General features: G+C 54.5%; 1 protein-coding gene across 1 annotated transcript; it reads right to left on the reverse strand.

Moving 5' to 3' along the window:
• Positions 1 to 1,148: 1,148 nt before the first annotated feature.
• Positions 1,149 to 24,984, reverse strand: Sbk1 (SH3 domain binding kinase 1). The gene is made up of 4 exons (XM_052763002.1): positions 24,445 to 24,984; positions 6,601 to 6,833; positions 4,893 to 5,095; positions 1,149 to 4,308 (listed from the first exon to the last, which is right to left on the reverse strand). Exons 2-4 carry the CDS (start codon positions 6,824 to 6,826, stop codon positions 3,499 to 3,501), a joined length of 1,239 nt encoding a protein of 412 aa, XP_052618962.1. The 5' UTR covers positions 6,827 to 6,833; positions 24,445 to 24,984; the 3' UTR covers positions 1,149 to 3,498.
• Positions 24,985 to 26,609: the final 1,625 nt, after the last annotated feature.

Here is a 26,609-nt window from a genome sequence, read left to right on the forward strand (position 1 = left end):
CACTTCAGAGAAGTGATAGGCACTCTGGAGTGAATGTTTTATTTAATCTTGCGCAAGAGTTCTCACCTCTGATCTGCCCAGAGTGGTGTTTTCTTTCTTTTTCTCTCCCCTCTCCCATTCCATAAATAATTATGTAACCTGTTAAGATTTTGTTTTAGATATTGAGCTTCAAAGGATGAGCTAGGGATCGTCTGTCTTGCTTATTTGTAGATCCTTGGCCCCTAAAATAGTCTTGGGTGTTCATTCATGAATTTGACAAATTGTGATGTGGTTTTCCTATGTGCCCTCTGTGGGACACGGAGGAGACGGTGAGAAGCAGCGGCTCGCCCTCTCCTGTCTCTGCTCTTATGGAATTGACAGTCTAGCCAGGGGACAAGGATGATAAACACGTGGCCCCGCAATGGTGGTAGTTGCAAGGAAGCTCTGTCCTTCTGCTTGATTGACTTTTTCTTTGGAACCGAGCAAGGGTCCGAAGGAGGGAGGGGAGGAAGGCGGCCTGGGAAGGTCTGGGAGATCAGAGGGAAGTTAAAAGCCCTAGGGTGAGAGCATGCTGAGTGTCCACAGAAGAGGACACCAGCAGCAAGTGGTACCAGGAGAGGTCGTGGAATGAGCGCCAGCCAGACCAGGTAGAGCCTGGAAGCCCACTCCAAGGACCTCAGCTTTGACGTGGGGTGTCAAGGGGAGCTACTTAGGATTTCTTAACAAAGTAATACCTTGCCCAGTTAACTTAAGAATTCTCAGGCTTGTCTTTCCAGAGCTTTCCCTGGCATTCCCAAACCTGGGGACCTTGGTTACGTACTTCCCAAGCCCTGGTCTTTGTGAGCGCCATGCTTCTATCATTACGGTCACTGCTGAGTGCTGTGCTGCCTGTACAACTGACTTTTGTACCACTGACATGCACACCATACGTGCTTGCTGAATACTGCCAAGAGTGGTGGCCATGAACTTTCCGCTTGGGCCCAGGCTGAATGAGTCAAAGCTAAAGCCGAATTCCAAGCCAGGACAGCTCTCTGCCCCTCCCCCAGAAAGTTGAGGAGCATACTTCCCCCTTCAGTCCTGGCCTGGACACGGCAGAGGCCACCTCAGAGCACGCCAGCATGCCGTGGCAGGAAGACCGGTGTGCCCCGCCCACCTTACAGCTGAAACAGTCATTTTTCTAAATTTTTATTTTATAGTAATTGTCATAGTTAGAGAAGTAAATAACACATTTAAAAACCTCCTCAGGGCCAAAGGATGCCAGAGTATTTACAAACACATGGGGTGGGGGGGCAAGACAGGAGAGAGGCTCTAGGGCTTGGGTTCAACCCAGGCCCTGCCCCAGACTTGGACAGATGCCAACCACCAGCACTGTGCTGTGAGCTCAGGGAGCATCACACAGCCTTTGGGCTCTGTTCACAGGATCTGGTGGGAGACCTCTAGCTAACTGAAGGCCCCACTTCCTATCCAGGGAGCTCCCCTACACCCCACAAGCCAGCTCAAAGGGGCCCCTGGGAAGCACCAAAGGACAGGGGCAGTGTGAGGGACACACAGGCTGGGACAGGTGTCAATAGATGATCTGGCCTGCCCTGGGGTGAGACAGAGACACGCACATATGTGTGCGTACATGAACAAACTATACCTTCACAGAAAAATTGCAAAGGGGGAGGTTTCTTCTGTGGTTTTTGTCTTCTAAGTCTCCATGTCTACGATGTTATTAATTTTTTGCTATTATTATGTGTTTCTTCAACAGTGACAAACTGAGGTAAACTGTAACCAACACCTCTCCTAAGGGGCAAAGGGTCCCAACCCAACCGACAGAGACAGTACCAAGGACAGCAGCAAGAGCAGAGCCTGAGTCTGGTTCAGGGCCAGGCTGGCTGCCGCCTCTGAACAATGGGGCTGGGCTACGTACCTACAGTCTCTTCTGAGGACTACCATCCTAGATACTACAAGGGAGAGGCCTCCCACACAGGATCTCAACAGAGAGGGCGCACGCGGGATGCGGGATGTCTACTGTGGAATCTCGCTTCCTTGTTATTGCAGATCAGGGTGGAGAGGCCTAAGGCAAGAGGAGAAGTAGCCGCTGGGAAGGAGGGCCTGCTGGCCCCAGGTGGGCCAGGGCAGTGATGGGGGCCTTCTGAGATTCAGCTCTTGGCAGGAGGAAGGGTTTGCTACTTACCTGGCATATGTGGGCCCTGTGTCCACTAGGGAAGTGGTGGTACCCCAGGAAAGAGGGACCAGGCCCTGGAGCAACCACAGTTTGTAAACTGGACTCAGGCAGGGCAGGGAGACCTATAGCCCTTTGTGGTGGGAGTGAGGGGGTGCGTAGAGAGGTGGGGGCTCCAGGCTGAGGGGTGGTTGGTGCCCCTTGGAGCTAACCAGCCAGCCTCCTAGAATGACCCAGAACTTTTGGAGGGACCCTAGGAGAGGCAACCCAGGCTGGTCAGTTGGGTAGTGCCAGGCAGGAGGCGCAGCCTCCCTGTGTTGAGGTTATTGCAGGGGTTCCTTAAGCCTCCTGTTGAGTAGGGGTCCCAAGGGAGAGCCAGGGCAAGGTGAAGTTGTTTTGCTGCCTAAGAACCTGAGCCAACAGCAGGTGTCTCCTGGGATTCCCTGAGGAGTGTGGTAAAAACACAGGCCTGGCTCTCGACAGCTGCCTGGTGAGGTGTCTGGACACTCAAGGAACCAGACACACATCACACTCACTCTCACTTCCACGACTTCCTGTCCCATCCATGGATGTGCTCCTCCCCTACAAGGGCACTGGCCTACAACTGAGGCTTATACATGTGACTCCGACAGAGACCCGGGAATAACTGGCACAATCATTACCCTGCTTGTCCAGTGCCCAGGGAAGGAGCAGCTGGGCTGTGAACGCACTCCCTTGCCCCAGGGACACAGGAGTGCCAAGCCTCCTGTTCTCCTGCCATCTGTTCTCCTACCCCCAGGAGGACCACCTACTGGAGCTCTGTCCCCAATGGCTTCCGTGGCTGCAGTAATGGCTCTCCCTTCTGGGTTCCAAGTCCCCATCAGCAGGAGGAGGTGAGGGGGTATCGCTAATATTCAGGTCTGTTCCTGCACACAACTTTTGCTACATTTAGGGGGCTTGGCCTCTCCCTCTGACCTCCAGGGCACCTCTGTTGTCAACCCAGTGCCCAGTTTCTAAGGGTCTCATGCCCATCTCTGCCCAACACCAAAGCCCCCTTTCTGTGCCCAGGTTTGAATGGAAGATTGTAGGGTGATCTGCCAAGGGGTGTGAAGCTCCAGGAGTGTCCAGGTTCCAGAGCTCAGTCTGGCCCACAAGCTCCCAGCCTTTGTCAGGGGCCTCGGCTCCTCTGGGCTGAGGCCGGCCACACACACGGTCATCTGCTAGCTATGTCACCAGCCCACCACCGACCCGGGTGTCTGGGCCTCCTAGTCTACGCTACTCCCTCCCGCCGCGCAGTGGCTGCTCCTTGGCCCCAGCACAAGGTCGGAGCACACGCGGCTTCCCGCAGCAGCGGCTGTGCTGCTCTCAGCAGCTCAGACGCAGATCTCGATGGCCGTGGCCAGCACCACCTGCCCTTTGCTCTTGTCTGCACGGCTGTCGGTCCTGCCCGGGGGTGCGGGCGGAGCCAGACCAGCCTCGGGCACGGGCACGGGCACCGGCACGGGCACCACGCTGGGTGGCGAAGACCGCGAGCCGCTGCCACTCTCGGTGAGCACGGTGCGCTTGAGCGGTGCGGGCGCCTCGAGGCGCAGGGGCCCGGGCAGGCGGTCTCCGGGCGGCTTGCGTGCGCGGTGCGATGGCCGCCGCCGCAGCTCAGACGTGAGCTCGTGCTTGAGGAAGCGGAAGACCTCCTTGGCGGGCCCGCGCCGCTCGGGCTCCAGAGCTAGCAGCCGCTGGAACATGCGCAGGGCAGGCTCGGTGAAGCGGCGCCACTGCGACGGCAGCCCCGGCAGGCGGCCCCGCTGCCAGCGCACGAACTCCTCGAAGAAGGCGTCGGCGCCCGACGCGGCCTCCCACGGGAAGTTGCCGGTGAGCACACAGAAGATAAGCACGCCGAAAGCCCACACGTCCACGCCCGTGTCCACCGCGAAGCCATCGGCACGGCCCGCCTGACACACCTCGGGCGCCGTGTAGGGTATAGTACCGCTCACACGCTTCACGCGGCAGCCCACGCGCCGCGTCATGCCGAAGTCGGCCAGCTTCACGCGGCGGCACTCCCGGTCAAACAGCAGCACGTTCTCAGGCTTGATGTCGCGGTGCACCAGCTGCCTGCTGTGCATGAAGTCCAGAGCCAGCCCCAGCTGCTGCACACAGCGCTTCACCGTGTCCTCGGGGAGCCCCACCTGCGGGGAGTGGGGAGAGCTGCTCAGAGGTAGCCAGGCCGGCCTGCCCTCGCCCCACTTCCTTCTTTCAGGCCCTGCCACCTGTTCACTTGGGGGTCACAACTCTCCTGCCGACCTCTGGGCCTGCCTTCATCCTGGTACCTGCTTGTCCTCCTCCCAGTCTGGCCGGATGCCCCTCGTGTTCCTTTGCTAGGTGTCTTTTGACCCCAGCCCTTAACAAGTGGGAAGATCCAAACCAAGTACCAGAACCCTCTCCACTTGCTCCAGGGTCGCCTCCTCTGTGGCCTCAGTACTTGTTCATTTGCTTATTATTTGCAGTGTGGCGGAGTCAACCCAGGCTTGTATGTATGGCAGACCTCTAAGCTACACTCTCTGTTTTTTGAGATAGGGTCTCACTACTCAGCCCAAGCTGGTGTAAAACCCATGATCTTTCCACCCCGCCTCACCTCCTGATTGTTGGGATTATAGGCGTACACAACCACACCCTGCTCACTGATGGATCAACCGGTCCAACTCCTTCCAGGATTTCATACTCTAGTAGCCCCAAAGCTCATCCCCCGTCTCTCTGCCACTATCTGAAGTACCTGGGGAGGGATGATGTCAAACAGGTCCCCAGCAGGCGCGTACTCCTGGGCAAAGACATAGCATTCCTCAGTCTCGAAGACCACATCAAAGACCTTGATGATGAAGGGGCTGGATGACAGACTGTTGCTGATGCTCACCTCACGCAGGAAATTCTTCAGCTTTGTCTTGCTCTTATTCACAAATTTCAGGGCCATTTTGGTGCCTGGCAGGGCCACAGTAACAACGGTGAGACGTCTCCCTTACAGAATAACCCCACATCTGGCTGTACAATCTGTCCCTGCAATAAGGCTAGTGGACCCGGTCAGCATGATGTCCTCATGGCACAGTAAAGGGATCATGGCTGACCTGGGTCTTCTACATTACAGCCCTTGGTGAGAAAAAATAGCCAGGAACACTTTCTGCCTCCTGCCCCAAGCTATTTCCTGACCTACTGTGTACTCATCTGTCCTCTTTGTCTCCCCAGCTCAAACCTGGCTCCCCGAGGCACAGGAACCTGCTGTTCATGGTAAGTGCTCAGCAAATGCTAGCCAATAGGTGAGGAAGAGAAGCCCTTGAAGGGCACTGGCTCCCAAAACTGGGCAGGCGTGTGTTCCCTGCTGGGCATGCGGCTATGCAATAGCAACAGAATGCTATACAGCACAGGCCCGACCTTCAGCACTTCACACTCACATCACACACTAATCAATGCCCCGGCCTTCAGCACTTCACACTCACATCACACACTAATCAATGCCCCGGCCTTCAGCACTTCACACTCACATCACACACTAATCAATGCCCCGGCCTTCAGCACTTCACACTCACATCACACACTAATCAATGCCCCGGCCTTCAGCACTTCACACTCACATCACACACTAATCAATGCCCCGACCTTCAGCACTTCACACTCACATCACACACTAATCAATGCCCCGGCCTTCAGCACTTCACACTCACATCACACACTAATCAATGCCCCGGCCTTCAGCACTTCACACTCACATCACACACTAATCAATGCCCCGGCCTTCAGCACTTCACACTCACATCACACACTAATCAATGCCCCGGCCTTCAGCACTTCACACTCACATCACACACTAATCAATGCCCCCGGCCTTCAGCACTTCACACTCACATCACACACTAATCAATGCTCCAATAAGGTCAGCATTGATTCCCTTCTTTCCTAAACACAGGAAACGGGTTCCACTGCCCAGGGTCACACAGGTGTCCCCATGCAAGTATTCTTCCTGCTGCCTTAGTTGTCCCAGAGGCCCCTCCTGCCCTGGAAAGTATAGCATGTCATCCTAGTTCAAACCCATGGTAGCTCTGTGACCTTGGCTGACTGGCTGAACATCAGGATCTGTGTCTTTATCAGAGAAACATGTCCAGACCAACCCATTACAGCCATCTTCCCATACCCTCTAAGTAAGATGTCCTGTTCCCAAGGGCCTGTCCTCAACTCTGTCAGCTCCCTAGCACAGGTATCACCGATGTTCTCCAGTCAAAACGTCCAGCAGTGTCCTGTCCCTGGGCACATCTGTCTCAAAGGCACCCAGATGGCCCCAAAGTAGCCTACCCCTCAGTTTGGGCGCTTTGCTTATTACTCCTACTGTGCATGCATCCTTCCCATATGACTACCTGCTCTGCACCTTTGCTGGTCCTCTGTCCAGGCATGTCCCCACCCCAACCTTAATACCCTGCCATCCCACCAGCACTCACCTGTGCCCTTGTAAGCCACCAGGTCCACCTTCCCATAGGTCCCTTTGCCCAGCTCCCGGACAAGCTCGTAGTGCTTGGTAACATCGCTGGCAGCCAGCGTGCGTAGCGTCAGCGCCTGCATGTCCTCTGTGAGGAGGGGCACACCTGCTCCTGGTACAGGGGCGGCCCCCGGCCCACAGCAAGGCAGGGAGTGGAGCGGTTCAGGCTCAGGGCAGCCCATGCTCATCTTCTCCCTGTGGTGGGGTACGGCATGATGAGTGACAAGCAAGCCCCCTGCTCCATCTCCCTCCTGCTTCCCTAGCACCTAGGAAATTCCCAGCTGGGCCACAAGGAATGCTAAGCACTGTTAATGCTGTCACCGTCCCCGAAGTTTCTGGAGATAGTCACTGTCCCTTGTTAGCACTGTGTATCACAGACCCATTTGTCTCACGCTCTAACCCACACAGTGCCCAGCAAGCACATAGGTTTATGTCACACTGCAGCAGCCACACATATGCTCCCATTCACAAGTTTTCGTTTCTGTTGTGGGCGGTGCTGGGGTGGGGGTTAAAATCCAGAGTTTTGCATATACTAAGCATGTGATCTGTCACCGAGTGAGTACAGCCCTAGCCTCGATCACAAGTGATGATGAAGCACCTGTTTGCCAGGTGTACATCAGAGCCTTTGGGGACCCCAGCACTGCAGAGCCTTTGCCCTTTGAGGGTTTATGTGTCCGAAACATGGACAGTGAACACAGAAATGTCATTTTACAGTCAGATGCAGGGTGGGCTCAGTAGCATGGACTGGGGTCAGTTAATGTTAGCCTCTGCTCTATCAAATACCTCAGCCACACCACTGTGCCCCACACAGGCAGGAGATTGCCAGTGTGTCCACACAGTGACAACACAGTCCCCTCTGGTACATAGAGTGCCTGTGGCCCTGGGACCTATCCACAGCAGCCCTGCTTGTCCTCCAGTCTCAGCCTGAGACCCCATTATGTCCCCGGCTGGGATGGCGCTCATGGATATGCCCTCACGGCCACTGTATGTTTCCATACAGAGCATTTGCCTTGAATGGCCCTGCTGCTGTCAGAGGGGCAGAGCACCTCACGGAGTGAAATCCACAGCTGGACACCGACTCTGGGAGTGAAACCAATACCCGGTTCGGGGCTTCATTTCTGTTTTCCACCTTATTATGCTTGGCTTCATTTTTCCATGGTTTTACTGGGGTTTGCTCGGTATATGATAAACTACATATTTAAAACACGATTCGATGAGTTTTGACACATGAATATTCATGAGGCTATCATTGCAATCAACATAATGAGCGTATCTGTCACTCCAACAGTTCCCTTTTGTTCCTCCAAGCCTGCTCTATCTCCATCCTTATCTTCCAGGCGGCCATCCAGAACTTTCCCTTCTCAGCGGTGGGGTATATGTGTGCGCTGTGAGCAGAGCCTCTCCCAGGTGCACTGGGCAGGTGTGCGCATGTGCATGAGTGTATCAGCCAGAGGTCAGCATTCAGGCCCCATCAGCTGCCTCTCAGCCCAGAGACCCCTGCCCACATCACAGCTATTCTGAGTCCTCTGCTCCCTGAAGGACATGGCAAAGAGCTCCATCTAAGATGAGGCATGACTTCCTAGCCACTCAGGCTGGGTTTGAAGACCAAAGGTCACTTAACGAGTTGGACGTCCCTGGGCAGGTTACATCTGTGTCTGTTTCCTCATCTATAAAGAGAGTTCATAACAGAGCCCGCTTCCCATGAGCCATCGTGAGAGTTAAACAGGCATGAAGCACCTGGTGCCCAGGAAGTGCTCTGTAAGCGTGCGCCATGCCAAGTCTCCAGAGTCACAGCTCCAGATAGGCTCTGCTACAGCCATAACCAGGCTCCACCAGGTGACAGGTAAGGATGGTGTAGTTCCTCCTCGGCTTCAGGGCTGTCAGGACCATACGCCCCATGCTCGTTTGTGCATCCACTCTTTTTGGATAAGGACTACAATTCCTACCTGAAAGCTGGGGGTGCTGGGAGCGCCCCATAAGCCCTAGCCAGTCACTCCCTCCCAGGTCAGGCCCTTTCCCTTGACTCCCCTTCCTTTTAGGCAGCACGACCCAGCCTCCCACTTCACAGGAGAGGAGGAACATCAAGAGGAAACTTCCTGGCCTCCCACCAGACATAGGCGGAGCTCCATCTGTGCTGCCGTCCTCAGCAATGGCTGGGACGAGAGAGGCCCCCTCCCTGCACTCGCTCCCACTCCTTCCACTTCCCCAGGCTCCTGCTCTCTCCATTCATGAGCCAGCTCTGTTCATAGACCCTGTTCTCACAGCACTGTCCCGCCCCCAGCTTCAGCCTTTTTCTGAGTCTTATTTTGACTCTAGTGGAGAGGCCACACCATCACCCTGGGAGTCTGGTCTAGGGCATGGTGACGTTTCACAAATGCCCCAGATGATGAGGAAGAAAAAGTCCTGCTTCCCCTTCCTCACTACCCGACTGGGCTCTTGCTGCCAGTGGCCATAGAGTCCCGGTCCCAGGCTAGGATTCTGTCCCAGCCATGACTGGGCCATACTGGGGAGCTGGAGGTGGGGGGGTTCTCAGCTTCAGGGCTTCTGGGACCACAGCCCTGTCAAATGTCCAGCAACTATCTTATGAGGAGGACAAGTTAGTACCCCCATGGCTGGCTTCATCTCAAAAGGGAAGGAACACCAATTTTGAGGGTGTTCTCAGGTCACTGTCCCTAAACTTTCAAGGGCAGTGTGAGGTATTCCTGAGGGTTTCTGGTAAGTACACAGCCCTCTTAATTTGGAGCCTTCCCGCACTCACTAGGGAGATGCTGGGCTTCTGTGCTGGCCATCTGATATGTGTACACTCCTGAAGACAGAGATGGACAGCCCAGTGTGCAGGCATGTATACTCTCATGATGCAACTTTCCCACTCAGAACATCAGCCCTGCACACTCACCTCAGACTGCTTCTGTGTCCTCTGGGACTTTGAATGGCAGCTGCAAGAGGCTTTATTCCTTCCATACACAGGCCCAAGGGTGCCTGCCCCCTGGGCCTCAAAACTGCCCCTGGACACTCAAACCAATGTTCCAACCGCCACACCACACTGTTTCTGCAAACTTTAGAGGCTGTTAATCAGGCCAGTGTTCCTGAGTAACTTCTACTTTCCACTTCCTGTCCCCCTGCCTGATTTCCCAAGTGTCACTGTCCTCGGGTCCCTCTCCTCTATGAACCTCTGTTGCCCCAACACACTGGCACTTGGAAGAGTTTACATCTGTGCATCCCCCACTGAGCATGTTGGGAAGATGTCTCACCTGTGCCCACCTGTCAACAAGCCAGAGGCCAGACTAATTCCATCCTCTCTTGTATCACCCCCTAAATTTACTGGGTAAGTTTTGGGGATACCCAGCCATCCTCTTCCCGCAGTCACGTTCTCCACAAGGGGTCAGTAGGAGGCAGTGACTGAGTCCACGTCTGTCCCCGCTGCTGTGTCAACCCCTCAGGTACATACTGCCTCTGACCCAGGTACCGAACAGGACACAGATGCACAGTGGGGAGCTACAGAGGTGGCATGTGCCTGAACAGTCATGGTCTTGATCCTACTGTGAGCCATTTCAGCTGGATGACGTACAGTCCATCCTGGGCCTCAGTTTACATCTCCACATGTTAAAGAAAACAAAAATGCCGAGCAGTGGTGGCACATGCCTTTAATCCCAGCACTCAAGAGGCAGAGGCAGGTAGATTTTTGTGAGTTCAAGGCCAGCCTGGTCTACAGAGCAAGTTCTAGGACAGCCAGGACTACACAGAGAAAACCCTGTCAAAAGAAATAAAAAACAAAACAAAAACAAAAAACTCAAACAAAAAACATTAACCGAACTGTACCTACGCAGCCAAGCCATCCTGAGGACTCAGCTAATCTTCTTAACTCTACAACGTCGTACTGTTATTATATGATGAAACCAAGCACACCAACCAAGTGGCTTGCCCACAGTCACACAGCTAGCATCGGAACTGGATCCAAATTCCATCCTTAAAATCAGTTACTTCCCAAGACAAGTGCTGGGAACAATACACCCAGATCCTGCAGTAGCTGGGTGGAGTCTCAGCCAAGCATACCCATGTCATCCTCACAGCTCCTGTTGGCTGTCTGGTGCCACCCATTTGTTCCTCACAGTGATGTCACGTGGCTCCTGGTATATATGACAACTTGAGACAGAGTGAAGCACGACAAGCCTAGCTCCTGAGTGGTCGGAACGATAAAGGACACATCTGACATTAGGGGACCGCTGTCCCCCAGGTGCTGACACACATCCTCTCGAATGCACTCAGCTACAGACCACACCCGTGAACTCCCAGCACCAGGAAACAGGTCTCTGCTGATCTCTGCTTCCTCCCCGCTGGTGCTCAGCAGAACATCCACCCACACTCGGGGTGGCTGCTGCCCCAAGAGACCCTTTGGGTGGTACACTTCCAGGGTGTGTCCTCTTCTGGCCCCGATGCCCGTCTGCGCAGCTGATCTGGGGCTTTCCCCACCCAGCAGGTGGGCTGCTGTCTTGACCATGTGATATGTGTACACTCTAGGAGACGGAGATGGGCAGCCTAGTGTGCAGGCATGGCAGTCCTGGCTCTGCCACATGCTGGAAGGCCACCATGATGGGGGAGGGTTTCCCAAGTGAGAAGCAAGACTGAACCGCCTACCACTTCCTGTTGGCAGGCAGCCTGGGCTGGGCGCCACCCTGTGATGCTACACCCAGCACAGCACCCAGCTCTCAGTGCTTTGGAACTCTCACTTCTTACCATAAGCAGAGACAAATACACACAAGCCATAAATGTATGCACACACACACACACACACACACACACACACACACACACACACAAACACACGCACACATACAATGGCATCAGCTTGGCAAATGTTTCCTTGCTGAGTCCTCACAAAACCCCGAGGAGAGGGCAAGGAGCTGCCTGTGTTGTACAGAGGCAGCTTACCTGTGGTGTGACTTACACACCCATGAACACGTTAGTGACTTGAGTAGATGTACAGAACCGGGCAGCCACTGCCGCTATCGAGTGAGGTTTTTTGGTCTACAGATAACAACTGAGGCTCAAGAGTGTGCTGACTCGTCTGTGGCTGTGGCAGACAGCCAGCAGCTAGCAAAGTCTCCTCTTCTACAGTACAAAGTCACCACCCTCATCAGCTTCCTTCATGTGGCCATGTGGCTGGCTTCCCCCACTGGGATGAGAACACAGTGACGTGTGGTATTGCCAGCTCAGGACTTTTTCCAGTCGCAGAAGCCTTCTGGAGGCTGGCTTGAACAGAAGACCCCAAAACCTCAAATGTGGTAGAGGCACAATGGAGGTCCCCAAGGAAGAGGGTGAAGACTACCCACCCTGTATTGTTCTGTGAGCTTCTAGTGTGTTCCACACTGAGGGATGGCTTGTCACAGCAGCTACTGCTAGTCTCATTCAAGGGCTATGGAGCCAGGAGACAGAAGTATGCTTTGTACCTGCCTGGAACATGGCCAGACTCCCCAGAATGGTGACCACAGAGACCAAGGACAGAAATGCAATCACAGGAGTGGGTGGAGGGTGGTCGATCTGCAGAGAAGAGGGCTTACCTCATCCTCTCCTGTGGGAGAATGGTGTCACTGTATTTACTGAGTATTTACTCTGTTCTTGATGCTCTACACATTGTGTGCTACATTTAAATCAAGTAACACCACAGCAAGTGATGTGGCTGCTACATCCTCACTTTATAGAAATATTCCCTCCGAGCCACACAGTGAAAACTAATTGCCTCCCCGCCCACATATACACACACACACCTTTCTTCTTTCAAGATAGTGTCTTGCATAGCCCAGGCTGGCCTCAAACTCTTGTTCTTCCTGCCCCAGTTCCTAGATGTTGGAATTATAGGTAGGCCTGTGCCACAACACTCTCAGTTCTAGCTGCCATTTTAACAGTTTTAAGAAGTGATGATGAGGGAGACCTGGTGAGATGTCAGAGCAAATACCTTTAATCCCAGCACTGGGGAGGCAGAGGTAGGTGGATCTCTATGAGCTACAGAGAGAGACTATCTCAAAAGAGAGAGGAAGAGAGAGGGAGGGAGGGGGCAGGAGGAGGAGGAGAGACCTGGGCAGGGCAGGTGAGGTGGCTCTGTGGATAAAGATGCTTACAGAGCAAGTCTGGCGGCCTGAGTTCGATGCCCGGAATACTCTAAGGAAGGAGAGAACTGACTTCACAAAGCTGCCCTCTGACCCTCATTCACTCTGTAGCACATGTATACCTACCTTCCCATACACATGTGCCATGTACACGTTCACATGCACCATATACACACAATACTAATAAACAGGACTTAAAAAAAAAAAAAAAAACAGGCCTGGCGGTGGTGGTGGCGCATGCCTTTAATCCCAGCACTTGGGAGGCAGAGCCAGGCGGATTTCTGTGAGTTCGAGGCCAGCCTGGGCTACCAAGTGAGTCCCAGGAAAGGCGCAAAGCTACACAGAGAAACCCTGTCTCAAAAAACCAAAAAAAAAAAAAAAAACAACAACAACAACAAAAAAAAACAGACCTTGGATATTATTTAGAGGCTGGGTTCCTTTCTTTCTTTCTTTCTTTCTCTCTCTCTCTCTCTCTCTCTCTCTCTCTCTCTCTCTTTCTTTCCTTTCTTTCTTTCTTGGTTTTTCGAGATAGGGTTTCTCTGTGTAGCTTTGCGCCTTTCCTGGAACTCACTCTGTAGCCCAGGCTGGCCTCGAACTCACGGAGATCCGCCTGGCTCTGTCTCCTGAGTGCTGGGATTAAAGGCGTGAGCCACCACTGCCCGGCTTAGGCTGGGTTCCTTTCAAAAGTTCATCCTGGCCTTTCCCTGTTCCCTTCCCACCTTCCACCATAGGATGCCTGTTGACCTTGACATCCTCTAGAACTAAGACATATATCTCTGCTCATTATAAACCACCCAGTCAGAGGTTTTCAGTGGCAGTAGAACTAAGCAAACCAAGACAGCTACAGGGGCACACGTGGGCTCAAAGCTGGCATCAGGCAGAGCTGGATTCAGATCTGAGGCTCCTGTCCTGTGAGGTGCTTCAAGCCAGACACAGGCAGACATGGTACAGAAGAGTGTATCCTCCATCCCTGGGAGTGTGCAGCAGAGGCTAGAGCCTGTGTGTGTGTGTGTGTGTGTGTGTGTGTTTGGGGGCTGGATACTGTGAAGGGTGAGGCAGGACCCGAGGACGCCAGCCAGGCCTTTCTTTCTTATTTGTTTTCTGCCCTGACTGACCTGGAACTTACTGTGTAGACCAGGTTGGCCAAGAAACTGTGGTCCCCTTGCCCCTGATTTCCAAGAGCTGGGATTACAGGAGTGAGCCACAGTACCTGGCTCTAGCCAAGCTTTTCTGATCCTTACACTAGAGTCCTAAAATTCTCGGTCTTATGTTCAGGTTCCCTCCTGGACCTTCACTGTGTCCCTGACGAAGGCAAACTCCAAAGGTATCTTAACACAAGCCTGGCCTACAAGAATTCCCAACTGGAGGATCCCCCGGGCAGGTCACCTCACCTCTCTGGATATGATTACTCAAAGTCCCTGTGGAAAAAACAGCTGTGTGGCAGAATTTCAGAGCTGAGTGGAGAGCAGTCCGATGACCTCTCCCCCTCCACCAGTAAAGGCTAGTGAGCTGCCACAGCGCTCTTCCAGCTGTCGTGAGGAAGCCAGCTCACCCCCTTCAGTCCCCTCTGCACTGCCTCCTCCCTCAGACCTTCCTGGGATTGAAGTCAGATAAGCGGCTTCTTTCCTACCCTGCACTCGTTTCGGTCACCACACACAAGATAACGGGCCTGTGGCATTTCCATACACGCCCGTCACTGCACTCTGCCCCACGCTCCACCCCAGCCAGACGGAAAGTCCGATTTGACTCAATTCTAGCCCTGCTCCTACATCCGCAATGGTATTTTCTTCATTTGCTTGTTGTTCGAGACATGGTCTTGCCAGGGTGACACTGAGTTTACCATCCTCCTGCCTCCACCTCCCGAGTGTTAGGACTACAGGTGTGCAATACCACCCTTGGCCTTTGCAGTGTTGCTGTGGCTCCTTGAATAGCCATGTGGTATTTCCCTGCTCAGCATCAGTTCCCCTTTCTTCGGGTAGTGGTCCCACCCCTCTGCCTATGTGTTCACAAGGGTACTCTCTACACTACTATCAGGGACAGGTCTGACTGACCCATGGGCCCATTATTCTATCTGCCTCAAGATGGACATGTGCCCAAAGGTGACCCACTACAAGCCTTGGGACTCCTGCTGGAGCTGTGAAGAAACACATCCTCCATTCTGGGCGTGTGGCAGAGCTGGAGGACACAGGGGTACAGCTGTTGGGAGCTGGCTGGCCACACCAAACCTGCCGGACAGGGAAGAGAAGGATGTGCTGACGAAGCGCGCCTGAGGCCAGTTATACTCCTGGACATTTATTTCATGAATCAGTGGGTTTCTGTTCTGGCTTAATTAAGCCAGTTGATTGGGTTTATATAACTCTCCAGCTAGACTCCAGACAAGTGTACCTAAAACCAAGCGAGAAAGCCATGAGCTCCTTGAAAGCCAGCCCCTGCCTTAATCATCTTGCTATTCCCAGCTCTGAGGCAGGGGGTGACAAATGCCGGTGAATAATTCCTTACGTGTTTGGGAAGTTGTAACTTTTTATAACTTGGCTTTCCTGAATGTGACCCTGCAGGCATACCGTTATTTTTCTAGCACCACATGAAGGACTGTTGGCCCCATTCCGCAGACGGACAGACTGATGGCCAGGGGCACTTGCACCTGCTGTCAGTCATACAGGTCAGTGACGGGCTGGGTCAGAAGCCAGGATGTCCTTGAGTATACAGTGCTATGGCCCTCTAACAGTCCCAAGCCCCAGGTGGCATGAGGGAGCAGCTGTGAGGAGATTAGTCACTGTGCACAGAGAGGTGGAGATGTCAACAGAAAGAGACAGTAATGAGCTGATAACCTATGGACCCATCGAATCCTTACAGTGTCCCATAGCGTGAGGACTATTACTGACTCCAATTTACAAATGAAGAAACTGAGGCACGGGTGTTGTCTTTTTTCTGTGTTTGATGCTAGGGATTGAGCCTAGGTAAGTGCTGCACTCCTAGCCCTTTTTATTCTGAAACAAGAGTCTTGCTATGTAATCCAGACTGTCCTCAAGCTTTGGACCCTCCTGCCTCAGCCTCCCAAGTAGTTGGGATGACAAGTAAATGCCAACAGGCCCAGCTTGGTCATATCATTATAGCAAAATCATCCATCCAGGAAGCCGTAGTACTAGGCATCATCATTCTGTGATCCGAGCTTACCCACTGCTTTACTCTCTTTAAAGGGAAGTGATGAAAATGACCACTTATTCTGCCACTTAATCTCAGCAGCAACTCCTTTGTTACAGCTGAGGCTCAGAGGAGCCTGCCCAAAGTCATGCAGCCTATCAGTTCCAGGACCAGGACTGAAGCCTCAGCTCCTCGGGCTACACATCCTCTTCTTTACCCTTAAGTCTTCAGCTCTGGGTCCGTTTGCCTTCAAACCTACCTTCAGCACCACAGGCCTGGACAGCACCCAGCGTAGTGCCTACTAGAGGAAGAGAAGGGGGCTCGGCAGACAAGGAGCTGGCCAGCCAGGGATGGGCAAACGACAGAGCTTGGCCTCCAGTGCCAATGCCAAAGCTCTCGTAGTTGACATCCAAGATGTGCCCAGCTTTCTATTATTGCTATAAAAACTAAGTGGACTTGTACAGAAGCAAGTTGACACTCAATGGATGCAACTGTATCTATATAGTAGCTTCTAGAAACAGGCTTGTAAGTTAAAGGGGGGTGGGGGGAGTGGTTGGAATTTTTGCAGAGAGCCCTGGACCAAGTTGCTAAGCTGCTGGCACCCTATCAAGTAAGGAGGCTGCTTCTGAGAACACAGCAATCAATGGCCTCCAGATCACTTCACACGGTCAGATGGTTAGTGTGGGGCTTTGACAAGGGGAAAGTAAAACAGGGTTCTCATTTTCGTGCACTTGATTGATAACTCCAGATGCCACACATTAGTGGTGGTGCTTGACCCTGACCCAAACTGGCTCCCAACTTCCAATCCTCCTGTCTCACCCTCCACAGTAGCTAGGATTACAGGTGTGTGCCACTGTGCCAGGCTACAGTCTGTTCTAGAGACAGCATCCAGAGTGTTACTCCCATTTCCACCCTTCCACTAGCCTGTCACATTCCAGTCTTTCCACTGGCCTTGTCCTCTGTGACTTGCTCCTGTGCCCCACCCCCCACCCTGGTTTCCCTGCTGTTTCCAGTCATATTCCAGCCTGGGGCTGTTCCTTCTGCCTGGACAGCTCTTCCCTCTATGCCTACGTGGCTCTCCCCTCGGTGTTCTGCCTGGATGACACCTTCGAAACCAGGGCCTGGTCCCGCCCTTCCTTCCCCCGCACCCTGCTCTATTTCTCCCCAGTAGGACGTAGCACCTTCGAACGCATTACATAATTGGCTGACTATGATGACACCTATTAGCCGTGTCTTTCTCCCACTCAAAGGAAAGCACCCAGCGGGCAGGGATCCTGTGGCTGGTCCTGTTCACTGTGGAGCCCCCAGGAGCTGCCACGGCACCTCGCACAAAGCAGGTGCTTAGTAAACATCTGTTGAATGAACAACTGAATCTCTTGCGGAGGTAGGGACTGATCGAGGAAAGAGGAAACTTGACCAGGCCCAACCCCGCATGGCTTGGGGAGCAGAAGGAAAAGGCTGGGTGAGTCCAGGTGGCAGGTCCTGTTAGAGGAGGGCAAGCGAATGAGAAGCCTGCCCTAGTGGTCCATCAGCACCAGGACCCCTCCCAAAGGATGCCACACCCTGTGCTCAGCAAGGTCCCCTCTGGCCCCAGGACAGGCATCCTATCTGCTGACCATCTGCTCCCGAATGGTCTCCCTGAAGGTTGTCCCTACGCTCCATGCTAGCTTACCCAGGACCACATCTGCCTGCACTTTTGACTCTTCTGCTTAGTCCTGGGAACATTGTCATAGCACATGCCTGTTTCTATACCCAACACTTGTGGGTCAGGCCCCCCAGGAAACCAGGGGATTCTAACAGGTCCTCTCCTCAGCCTTATCTTTTGAGTCAGGGTCTTGCTGCTAAATAGTCCAAGCTGACCTCAAACTCAAAACCTTCTTGCCTCTTCATGAGTGCTGTGGGTACAGACACGCAGCTACCATGCCTGGATTGTCTCAGTCTTTTGACAATAATACATAACCCATCAAGTAACACATTCCGATCCAAAAAGCAGAAGAGGCACTAGCACTTCAATCCCCTTCAGGGCAGAAATGCTGGCACCGTCCCTTCTTAGCAACATGACCGTGGGTAGGTCGTGCCCTCTACCGATGCCTCGGTCTGCTCATCAGTAGGAACAGGGCTGAGGAGGACCACTGGACACAGTGCGCTCCAGGGAGAATGGAAAAGGCACTTCTTAAATGCCTGGCATGAAGCAGATACAAGAACTGGCCAGATGGAGGGACCTAGGGCCCAGTTCTTCTGCTGACCGTGAGGGCAAACCTGTCCTTCTAGTTCACACACAGAGGCCATCTTTCCGCTGCGGAGACTTACTCCTGAACCAGCCACAGTTAGAATAAGTCTGTGATCACCAAGCTCACCCTCCCCATTTGCCAGATCTGGAAAGTGGAGACTTAGGAGTGTCCCCAGGTCAAGCCACGAGACACAACCTTCCTCACTGTCCTTGACACCAGAGACGCCTGCAGACCCCTGTGCTCTGAGGCTTCAGGACCGACTTAGAGTGGCCTCCCTCTCTTCTACCTGGCAGCCCGACCCTTCCCTAGGCACAGCCTTGGTAGCTATTTAAGTTGGTAACTCTTGTTACCAAATGGGTTGTCTAGCCTCTCTGGTCCTGTGGCTCTGTGAAGGTCCCCAAAACTCATCACCTAGAAGATGCAGGCAATGTGGCACTCCGGGCTTGGTACAGAGTAGGGCACAGTGGGCACAGAGGTCACCTACCATTGGCTGATGGGCCAGTGACCTTGGCTAAGTTGCCCCCAGTGAACAAGCAGTTCTCTCTGGAGAACTGGGTTCCTCTCCAGCCCCAGGTCTTCCCTGAGCGACAGAGGGACAGACAAGCCTGCGGCCAGCATAGCAGCCTACGTCAAGGCTCAGGTGTTCACTACTAGCCCTAGCCAGAAGGTCCTGTGCAAGTTGTCTGCCCCTGAGTTTCCATTTCTCCCAGTTAACTGGGTGTCGGAGTTAAAGATGTGGTTCAGTGGCAGAACACCTGTCTAAGACGGCCCGGGTTCCAGTGGCAGGAGGAAAATGGGTATAAAATGCTTCAGGTTCAAGCAGTATTTACAAGAGCCACCACTGAGAAGCCACTTAAAACCGCTTTGGACACACTGCCTCGTTTAAACCTCGAATGCCCTCGGGAGAAGCTAGTTATGTCCTTATAGCCAAGGAAACTGAGGCTCGAAGAAGAAGATGAAGTGGTTATGTCCCGGGTCACACAGCTGGTCACGGCTTAGAGGCGATTTGTCTGATCCTAAAACATTTCATCAAGATACGTTGTGCACCTACTATGTGCTCTGCACTGGCCCTGGGTCTGAGAACAGCTGGGAGTCCCGCAGCCCAGGTTTGAAGGCGCTTACCTTGTGCAGTGCATCAATGGTGAAAGAGACGCATGTCAGGCAAGGGGCTATGCCAGGGGAAATGCCAGGGAGAGAAGGGAAAGAGGCTGCCAAGAATGACAGTACAGACCTCAGCACGGAACCAAAGCCTGGGGACACCGTGCTGGGGCGGCAGAGGACTCGGCAGAGGCCCAAAGTGGGACTGTGCAGGTGCCGAGAGCGAAGAGGTCAGCAGGGTGAGCCAGGAGGAGGTAAGGAAGGGTGGTCCCTGTCCTGGGGGAACTCAGGAGATAACCCAGAGAAGCGGCTTTCCCGCCCAGTAGCCTGAGAAGTTGTCAGAGGCTGAGTCTTGTTCCCTGCGGGAGAGGCACAGTGTGTGACCTGGGCCTTGTCCTGGGAGAGTCCCGAGCAGCTGGGCTGCAGACCCCTGGGACAGGCTGGTGCCCAGGTGATGTCCTGGAAAACGTCAGCTCCACCAAGCCTTGTGCTGTGTGTTTGAGAGAAAAGTGACCAGCACCTTCCCTGAACCCCAGGACCGAGAGCCTTGGGGAGAGTGCTTCGCCTCAGGGCCCTAACTTTTTTTTTTTTTTCTTATTTAGACAGGGTCTCACTACGTAGTTTCGACCGGCCTGGAGTTCACTATTAGATCAGGCTAGCCTCAAACTTAAGAGATCTGCCTGCCTCTGTCTCCTGAGTACAGGGAAGAAAGTTGTGCGCCACCATGACCAGCCAGAACCCACTTCACCTCTAACAGTGGAGCTGCTGTCCCTTCCCGCTCAGGGCTGCTGAGGCCTGGCATGAAAGGCAAACCTTTGGGGTACACCAGTTGCTAATCATAGCATGTGACAAACACCCAGTCACTCATCCCTCCCAACAGCCCTACCAGACAAGCGCTAGGATCCTTTCTTACAGAAGAGAGATCTGAGGCACAGAGAGGCTAGGCCCCTGGCCCAAGGCCACACAGCTGGGCCCAGAGTACTTCTGAAAACTATGTAGCCCTAACTGCTCCAGAGGAGAGCTCCCGCCTCCTGGGTCAAGACTGGCAGGAGCCCCAGGGTGGATGGAATCTGAAGAGCCTTGGTGTGGTCAGAGTCCTACGCCCAGGAGAAAGAGCAGCAACCCCTACAGCCCAAGAGGGTGCTGACAGCCAGGGGGAGCTGCACTCAGCGGGTGGAGCTGTGTGACAGCTATGGGCTCATCCTCTCAGGTCTGAGGAGGGGAAGAGGTGGTTCTCTGATGCCCTGCCCTGCCCAGTCTCCCACCCGGAAGCCCAGAAGCTGCCGGTATAGTCTAGAACCCTCTAGTGACTGTTCAAGAAAGGCCGTGGGAAGTCACAGCAGGTCCCCTGACTGGGATCCGCTCATCTGCATATGGCAGCAGGGTGTGGGAGAAGACCATGGCAAGCAAAGCTGAAGCCTGCCTCCCTGGCTCCAGGCTTCTGGACCCTCACGACCACCCTCGCTGCTGGGAGCTCCGAGCACCCCTTTTGCAATAAGCAAACGCAGCCCCCCTCCCACTAGTCCAAGGTCAGGTTGGTTACCGGTGAACACAGAGAGCCTGGAACTGCGGACTAACAGTAAAAACTGCTCTCCTGCTTCTCTCCAGCCTGACATTAATGACATGGCTTCCTGGGTCGGGGAGGAGCTAGGAGTGGCAGGGGTATGGCAAAAAGGAAGAAGAGGGAGGCCAGGAAAGGGGACTGGCCCCTCCAGGCCTGATGAGTCTGCTTCCTGAGGCCTGGAGGGTCTACTTGGTGGGGCAGAAAGCCTTAGGCCACCACTACTGTCACTAAGACCCTGCCCTGGGGAGAAGCAGGGGATAAAAAGGGCCTTCCTCCCAAGGTCTGAGCTAACCCTACAGACCTGCCTTCTGCAGGGCTCCAGGACTGGGCTAAGAGTCCTCTTTGCTCCCCATCCCTGACAACTACTGTCTCCAATGGCCTCTCCACGCCCCAAGCCCTACATTCTCTAAAGCAGCTCCCAAAGGAAACTCGACCATCCCCTTACAGTACCACTAAGACCTCACAGTCTCTCACCTCATTCTATGTGGCAGACCCTGGCCCAGGCCCCTTTCTGGCTCTAGTTCACCCTACACAGTATTCTCCCTATTGTATAGATAAATAAACTGAGACTCAGAGCAGCTAAGTACATCCCCAGCACAGGGGGAGTCCAGATTGGTGCTCTTCACATGGCACTCTGCCATCTCTTTTGGCCTCGGGCTACAGCAGACTTCCGTCCAGGAAGAAGGCATACCTTCCAAAGCCAAGGCCAGTGGCTGGGGCCTGGTGCCGTCGGCCTCTGGCTCTGGCCCAGTTATTTGGCAATCGGTTTCATGTTTAGGGAATGTCAGAAGCTGGGAGAGGGAAAGTTACTTTGTTTTGTTTGCTGGTTTGGAGATGGAAACCTTGCATAAGACGGGCATGAGCATCATCCTTGGCCGAGTGTTCAAGCCCCCTCCCGGGCCACCTATTCAAAGCACAGAATTCAATCCTGGAAAGTCAGAAAAGAGGAAGCTTGGAGAATTTTCACTTCAATCCTCTCTGCACAGATGGGTAAACTGAGGTCAGCAGTAGCCTTCCCTGAGTCCTCTGTCAGACTTAGCCTAGATCTTTGGTCTTTTGCTCCTAGCAGAGGCCATGCTGAGTGCTTCCAGTGATGGGAGTATATGTGTGCTGTGGGGAGGTGGAATTTGAGTGGAATGTGGGGCCAGTCCGGGGCCGTCCTGGCTCCCCTCACTACTGACCCTAACAACCGTAGATAGGCACTCTGTGCTTGTCTTAAGCCGGCCTAACCCAGGCAGGGAGCACATGTGCTTGTGGACCACGCACACATGGCCACTGCTTGCTGAGCAATCGTTTTTCCAGGTTCCACTCCACCCTGCAAACCTGGAGGTCAGCAGCAAGGCTGTAAGGTCACATCAATAAAGAACAGGTCAATAGTTCTTGGGACAGCTGTGGGGAGGGGGGGGGTGCCCTTTCCAAACAAGATGGCCATTCTCTAGCTCTGGGCCTGAAGCTGCTGCATCCCCTGATTTTTCAAGAGGATCCCAAAATCAGCATCTGAATGTGAAATCTTCCAAAAAAATTTTGAGCATCAATAACAAATACAGACATGTGAAATACACTCATCAGCAAAATGGGGCTCTAAGCTATGTCTTCCAAATGCTAAGGCATCAGTTCAACAGTGCTGATGTGGCCAGGACAAGACAGCCCCAGACTCCTGAAGCGGAGCCTGGATGTGCAATCTCACAGCACATGGAGACATATGCCACTGTCTTCTAAGCTGCCCAGCCACCAACCAATCAGACTGTGTGCCAGTCCAAGCCAGAACCAAAAGGGAAGTAGAGGCAGAAAGAGTTGCCAAGCCATCCTAGAGTAGGGCTCTGGACATGGAAATGAACCAGGTGTAGTGGGGGTGCCCCAGAAGTAAATTAGGGCAGGCTGCTGAGAGCTGGGCTGCCAAGTTACTTTATTAGGACTACTCAATGGGGAGCCACTGCCGCTTAGAAAGGAAAGCAAGTCTTCCTACCAGTGTCCGCCTGGCCTCACAATGGTGCTCTCTGGTCACAGTCATTTGAACCTCTGCTCTCCAGCCTGTGGGGTGTGCGACAAAGCCCTGGGCTCCAACCCACTGCACAGAACACTTCCAAGATGGTTAGGACACACCCCGACGCTTCTGACAGTCTGCCTCCAAGCTACATCCACCATGCTGGCTGCAGGGTAGGTGGTTCACTGTCATTCTCTCTGGGAAATGCCACAGGCTTGATCAAGGTCACCCAGTCTTCAGGGCAACTGGCTTCCTCACGTCCTCTGCTGGGGGTGACTGCCTTGACTGCCCTTGAGTTTGCAGGCGGATCTGCAGGAGTGCTGACCCAGGCTACATCCTCACTCATGGGGCAAAGCCAGCAGCAGGGTGGAGTCGAGGCAGTGGTGAGGAGAAGGCATCAGCTGCTCGAGGCTAATATGAGGGATCAGGTGTCTCAGGGATGGGGCCAAGGGCTGGGCAGCTGGTCCTGACAGCATGGTCCGGGCAAACAGAACAGCCCAGGGCTCTGAGGTCAGCTGATCAGGAAGAGAGGAGGGGAAGACCCCCGACTCCAGGGCTGGAACTTCAGACACAGTAGAGGTTCCGATGAACGGATAAACCAACGAACAAAGGAACTTCCAGAGGGCTCTGTGCCCAGGGTCCTGCCTTCCCCAGCCTGTCTCCTCATCTAGTACCTGACTGCACCAATGCCTGTCTGTGGAAGGTTGAGAAACCCTTCCTGCCCTTTCTTGGGGTCTCTGATTCAGAATTCCAAGGTACACCACCCCCAGGGTCTTCCAGCTTCCCCTGGATCTCGGGGTTTAGGACTTTGTTGAGGGTCTCTTGATCGTAGATGCTTTGGAAAGCTTAAGCAAAAACCCAGACTCAATCCTTCACTGTAGAGGACACAGTGTCCCAGTCCTGGACTTGGCCCTAGGTGTTCCCCGAGTCAGGAAAAGGAAAGGGACTCAGGTTTGCTGTCCTTCGGACTTAGAGGGACAGGAAGATGCTCTGACCTGAAATGGCTTCTTCGCTTAGGGTACCTCCTCTCCCCAAAAACTAGCTGCTCACTTTGAAAGGGCTTGCCCTCTCCCTGTTCTGCAGGGAGCACAAAGAGGGACCTGGATAAAGAACCCCACTGGGATCTGAGTTGGGATATGGAAGTCAGAGAAAAGAGATTTCTACTCATTCTCTCAAACACGCCCCTTCTCTGCCCTCTCAGACAAAGGCACACACCCAAAGCCCCAGCTGTCACCTGGAGCTGCAGAATGCAGGCACCTCTCACCTGTGGGCGCCCCAAATTTTCTTTCCGGGGGTGGGGGGAAGGCTCGCTTAAGAACTCAGCCTGGCTTTTGAGGGAGGGACATCTATATCTCTTTATTCTTCAAGGACCGAGGTCTAATGCTCCAGGCTCGCTTTTTGGGGGAGACTCTCCACCCTCTTACCCCTCTCCAGGGCACAGCAACAACTCTCTCTGGGGGTCCGGAGCTGTGCCCAAATCTCAGGGTTGGGGTGGAGGGTGGGGGAAGGGAGAGGAGGAGGGGGCGGCTCCTCCAAGCGAGACACAAAGAGACGTCCTTCAGCCTCGGCTCCATGGCGACGCTGAGGAGGGGGAGCGCGTACTCAGTACTTCCTTCCCCACCTGCAGGACTCGGGGGACCTCGGTGGCCACTCACCTGCCGCCCCTCACCTGGGTCCCGCTTACCTGGGCTGGGGCCGCGGGGAAGCCGCGGCAGGGGGTCTGGGCGCCGTGTCGATCTTCGTCAGCCCGGCCCGAGAGGGGCTCAGGGCACCACCACCACCATGAGCCGGGACGCGGAGGGCGTCACAAGGGGCTCGGTCGCCCGGGTCCCGGGGCTTTGGGGTGCCCGCGGCTTCTTGTTGGCAAGAGGATCTGACCTCGCTGTCCTAGGGTTTGGGGCTCCCCGTGTGCCCCTGGAGCAGCAGGGAGGGCTACCGCCCCGAAGCTGGGTCGCTCTGTGTCTTGAGGTGTGCAGTTGTAGCAAGCAGATCTTAGGGGGGCCCGGGTTGGAGCGGTCGCCGCGCGCTGGGTCCCGGTAACCGCGTGCGGGGCTGGAGGTCACCGCTCAGCCGCTGGGGGGCTCGGGCGCCGCCGCTGCAAGCAGCCCGGCCCTGCGGGCCCCTGCCCCGGCCTGGCGCGGGCTGAGGCTGCGGCTTCGGCTTCGGCTCCCGCTCCGCCCGGTGCTCGGGCTCCAGCGCCGGCGCCCGCCCGGGCTGCGCTCCATCGCGGCCTCGCGGCTCCGCCTCCCGCCGGCGCGTACCTGCCCGCCCGCCGCTCCGCCCTCCGCCTCGCGCGCCGCCGCGCGCGCCTTTGTCCGCCGCGCCGGGCGCGCGCCCCGCGCACGCGCACTCCCGCCCGGCGCCGCGGGCCGGGACCTCCTCCCCTCCTTTTCCCCCGCGCCGCGGGAGCCACGCGATGCCCCGCCCGCTTTCCGGCCGCGCCGGGTCCTAGCGCCCACCTTCGCCAAGCTGCCACAAGCTCTTTTTCTAGGTCAGAGCCCACGAGGGGGCGAGAACGAGGTTAGAGAGGGCTCCCGGGAGTCGCAGAGGGTCACCTGGTCCAGCTGCTTGGTCCCCGAGGGACCAGACTGTCCCAGACTCTGCTAGCCTGTGCTTGTGGGGCGGAGCCTGGATCTGTTTCAAAGAAGGAAAATAAATCCTAGTCCCCCTATTCAGAATGCACTCACTCATTCAACCACCGGTCCATCTGTTCACCCGCCTGTCTGCCCATTCATCCTTCCACCTATCCATCCGATTTCCACGAGACACCAGAAAACTACCAGACTACTGAGAGACCTGGGGTCTGCGGGTCCGTGTATGGATGGCTCAGGCCGAGCCTGGGAGCCCTGCTGTAAGGAGGCGGTGAGGGCTTAAGGAATAGCTGAGATGAAAGGTGTATAACCTGAACGGAAGAAAGGGGGTTCCTGGCCGCGGCTGCAGCTGTGCAAAGCCACCCGGGTGTGAAGAGCTCAGTTCATTAACCGGAAATTGGTAGCCTGGATGCAGGTGGGGCGGACAAGCAGAGATGGCGATGGAGTGGGAACATCGCGTCCTTCTGGAGGCCCAATCTCTCTCTTTTGTGCCTCATCCCCTCAGCACACTATCTTCTTCGTGGAAAAAGCCCCCAACACGCCCAGAATCTCCCCCTCCTCTTGTTTTTTGTTTTTGTTTTTTTCGAGACAGGGTTTCTCTGTGTAGTTTTGGTGCCTGTCCTGGATCTCACTCTGTAGACCAGACTGGCCTCGAATTCACAGAGATCCACCTGCCTCTGCCTCCCGAGTGCTGGGATTAAAGGCGTGCGCCACCACCGCCCTGCTTCCCCCTACTTCTTTTAATCTCTGATCAGATTGTTTTCTAAAACCAGCATCCTCTTCCCAACCACTCTGACAGCTTGGGTTCTGACCACTCAGAACCGGGTATTGCAAACTTAAGTAACCTTGGGCTGAACTGGGGAGATGGCCAGGCAAGCATGAGGACTTGAGTCGGTCTTCGCACCCGCATAAAAGCCAGTGTCATGACTCCTGTGATTCTGGCACCAGGGAGGCGAATGCCAGGGAGGCGAATGCCTGGAGCCTGCTGAGTCTGATCAGTGAGCTCCAGAGTCAGTGAAAGGCCCTGTCTCTCAAGGAAAAAAAAAAAAAAAAAAAAAGGCGGGGGGGGGGGGGAGGAGCTGGGGAAAAGAGTGAAATAAATTGTTTTCCTTGAGCCTAAAGACCAGGATTCAGATCCTCAGGATTTTCATCGCTGCTGGGCAAGTGTAGTAATTCCAGCATTTGGGAGGCAGAGCAAGCTGACTAACAAGACTAGCCCAATAGGTGAGCTCTGGGTTCAAGCACGAGACCAAGCATC

This window comes from Peromyscus californicus, unplaced genomic scaffold, assembly GCF_007827085.1.
Source record: "Peromyscus californicus insignis strain IS unplaced genomic scaffold, ASM782708v3 Scaffold_4__1_contigs__length_199733344, whole genome shotgun sequence".
Classification (NCBI taxonomy): domain Eukaryota; kingdom Metazoa; phylum Chordata; class Mammalia; order Rodentia; family Cricetidae; genus Peromyscus; species Peromyscus californicus.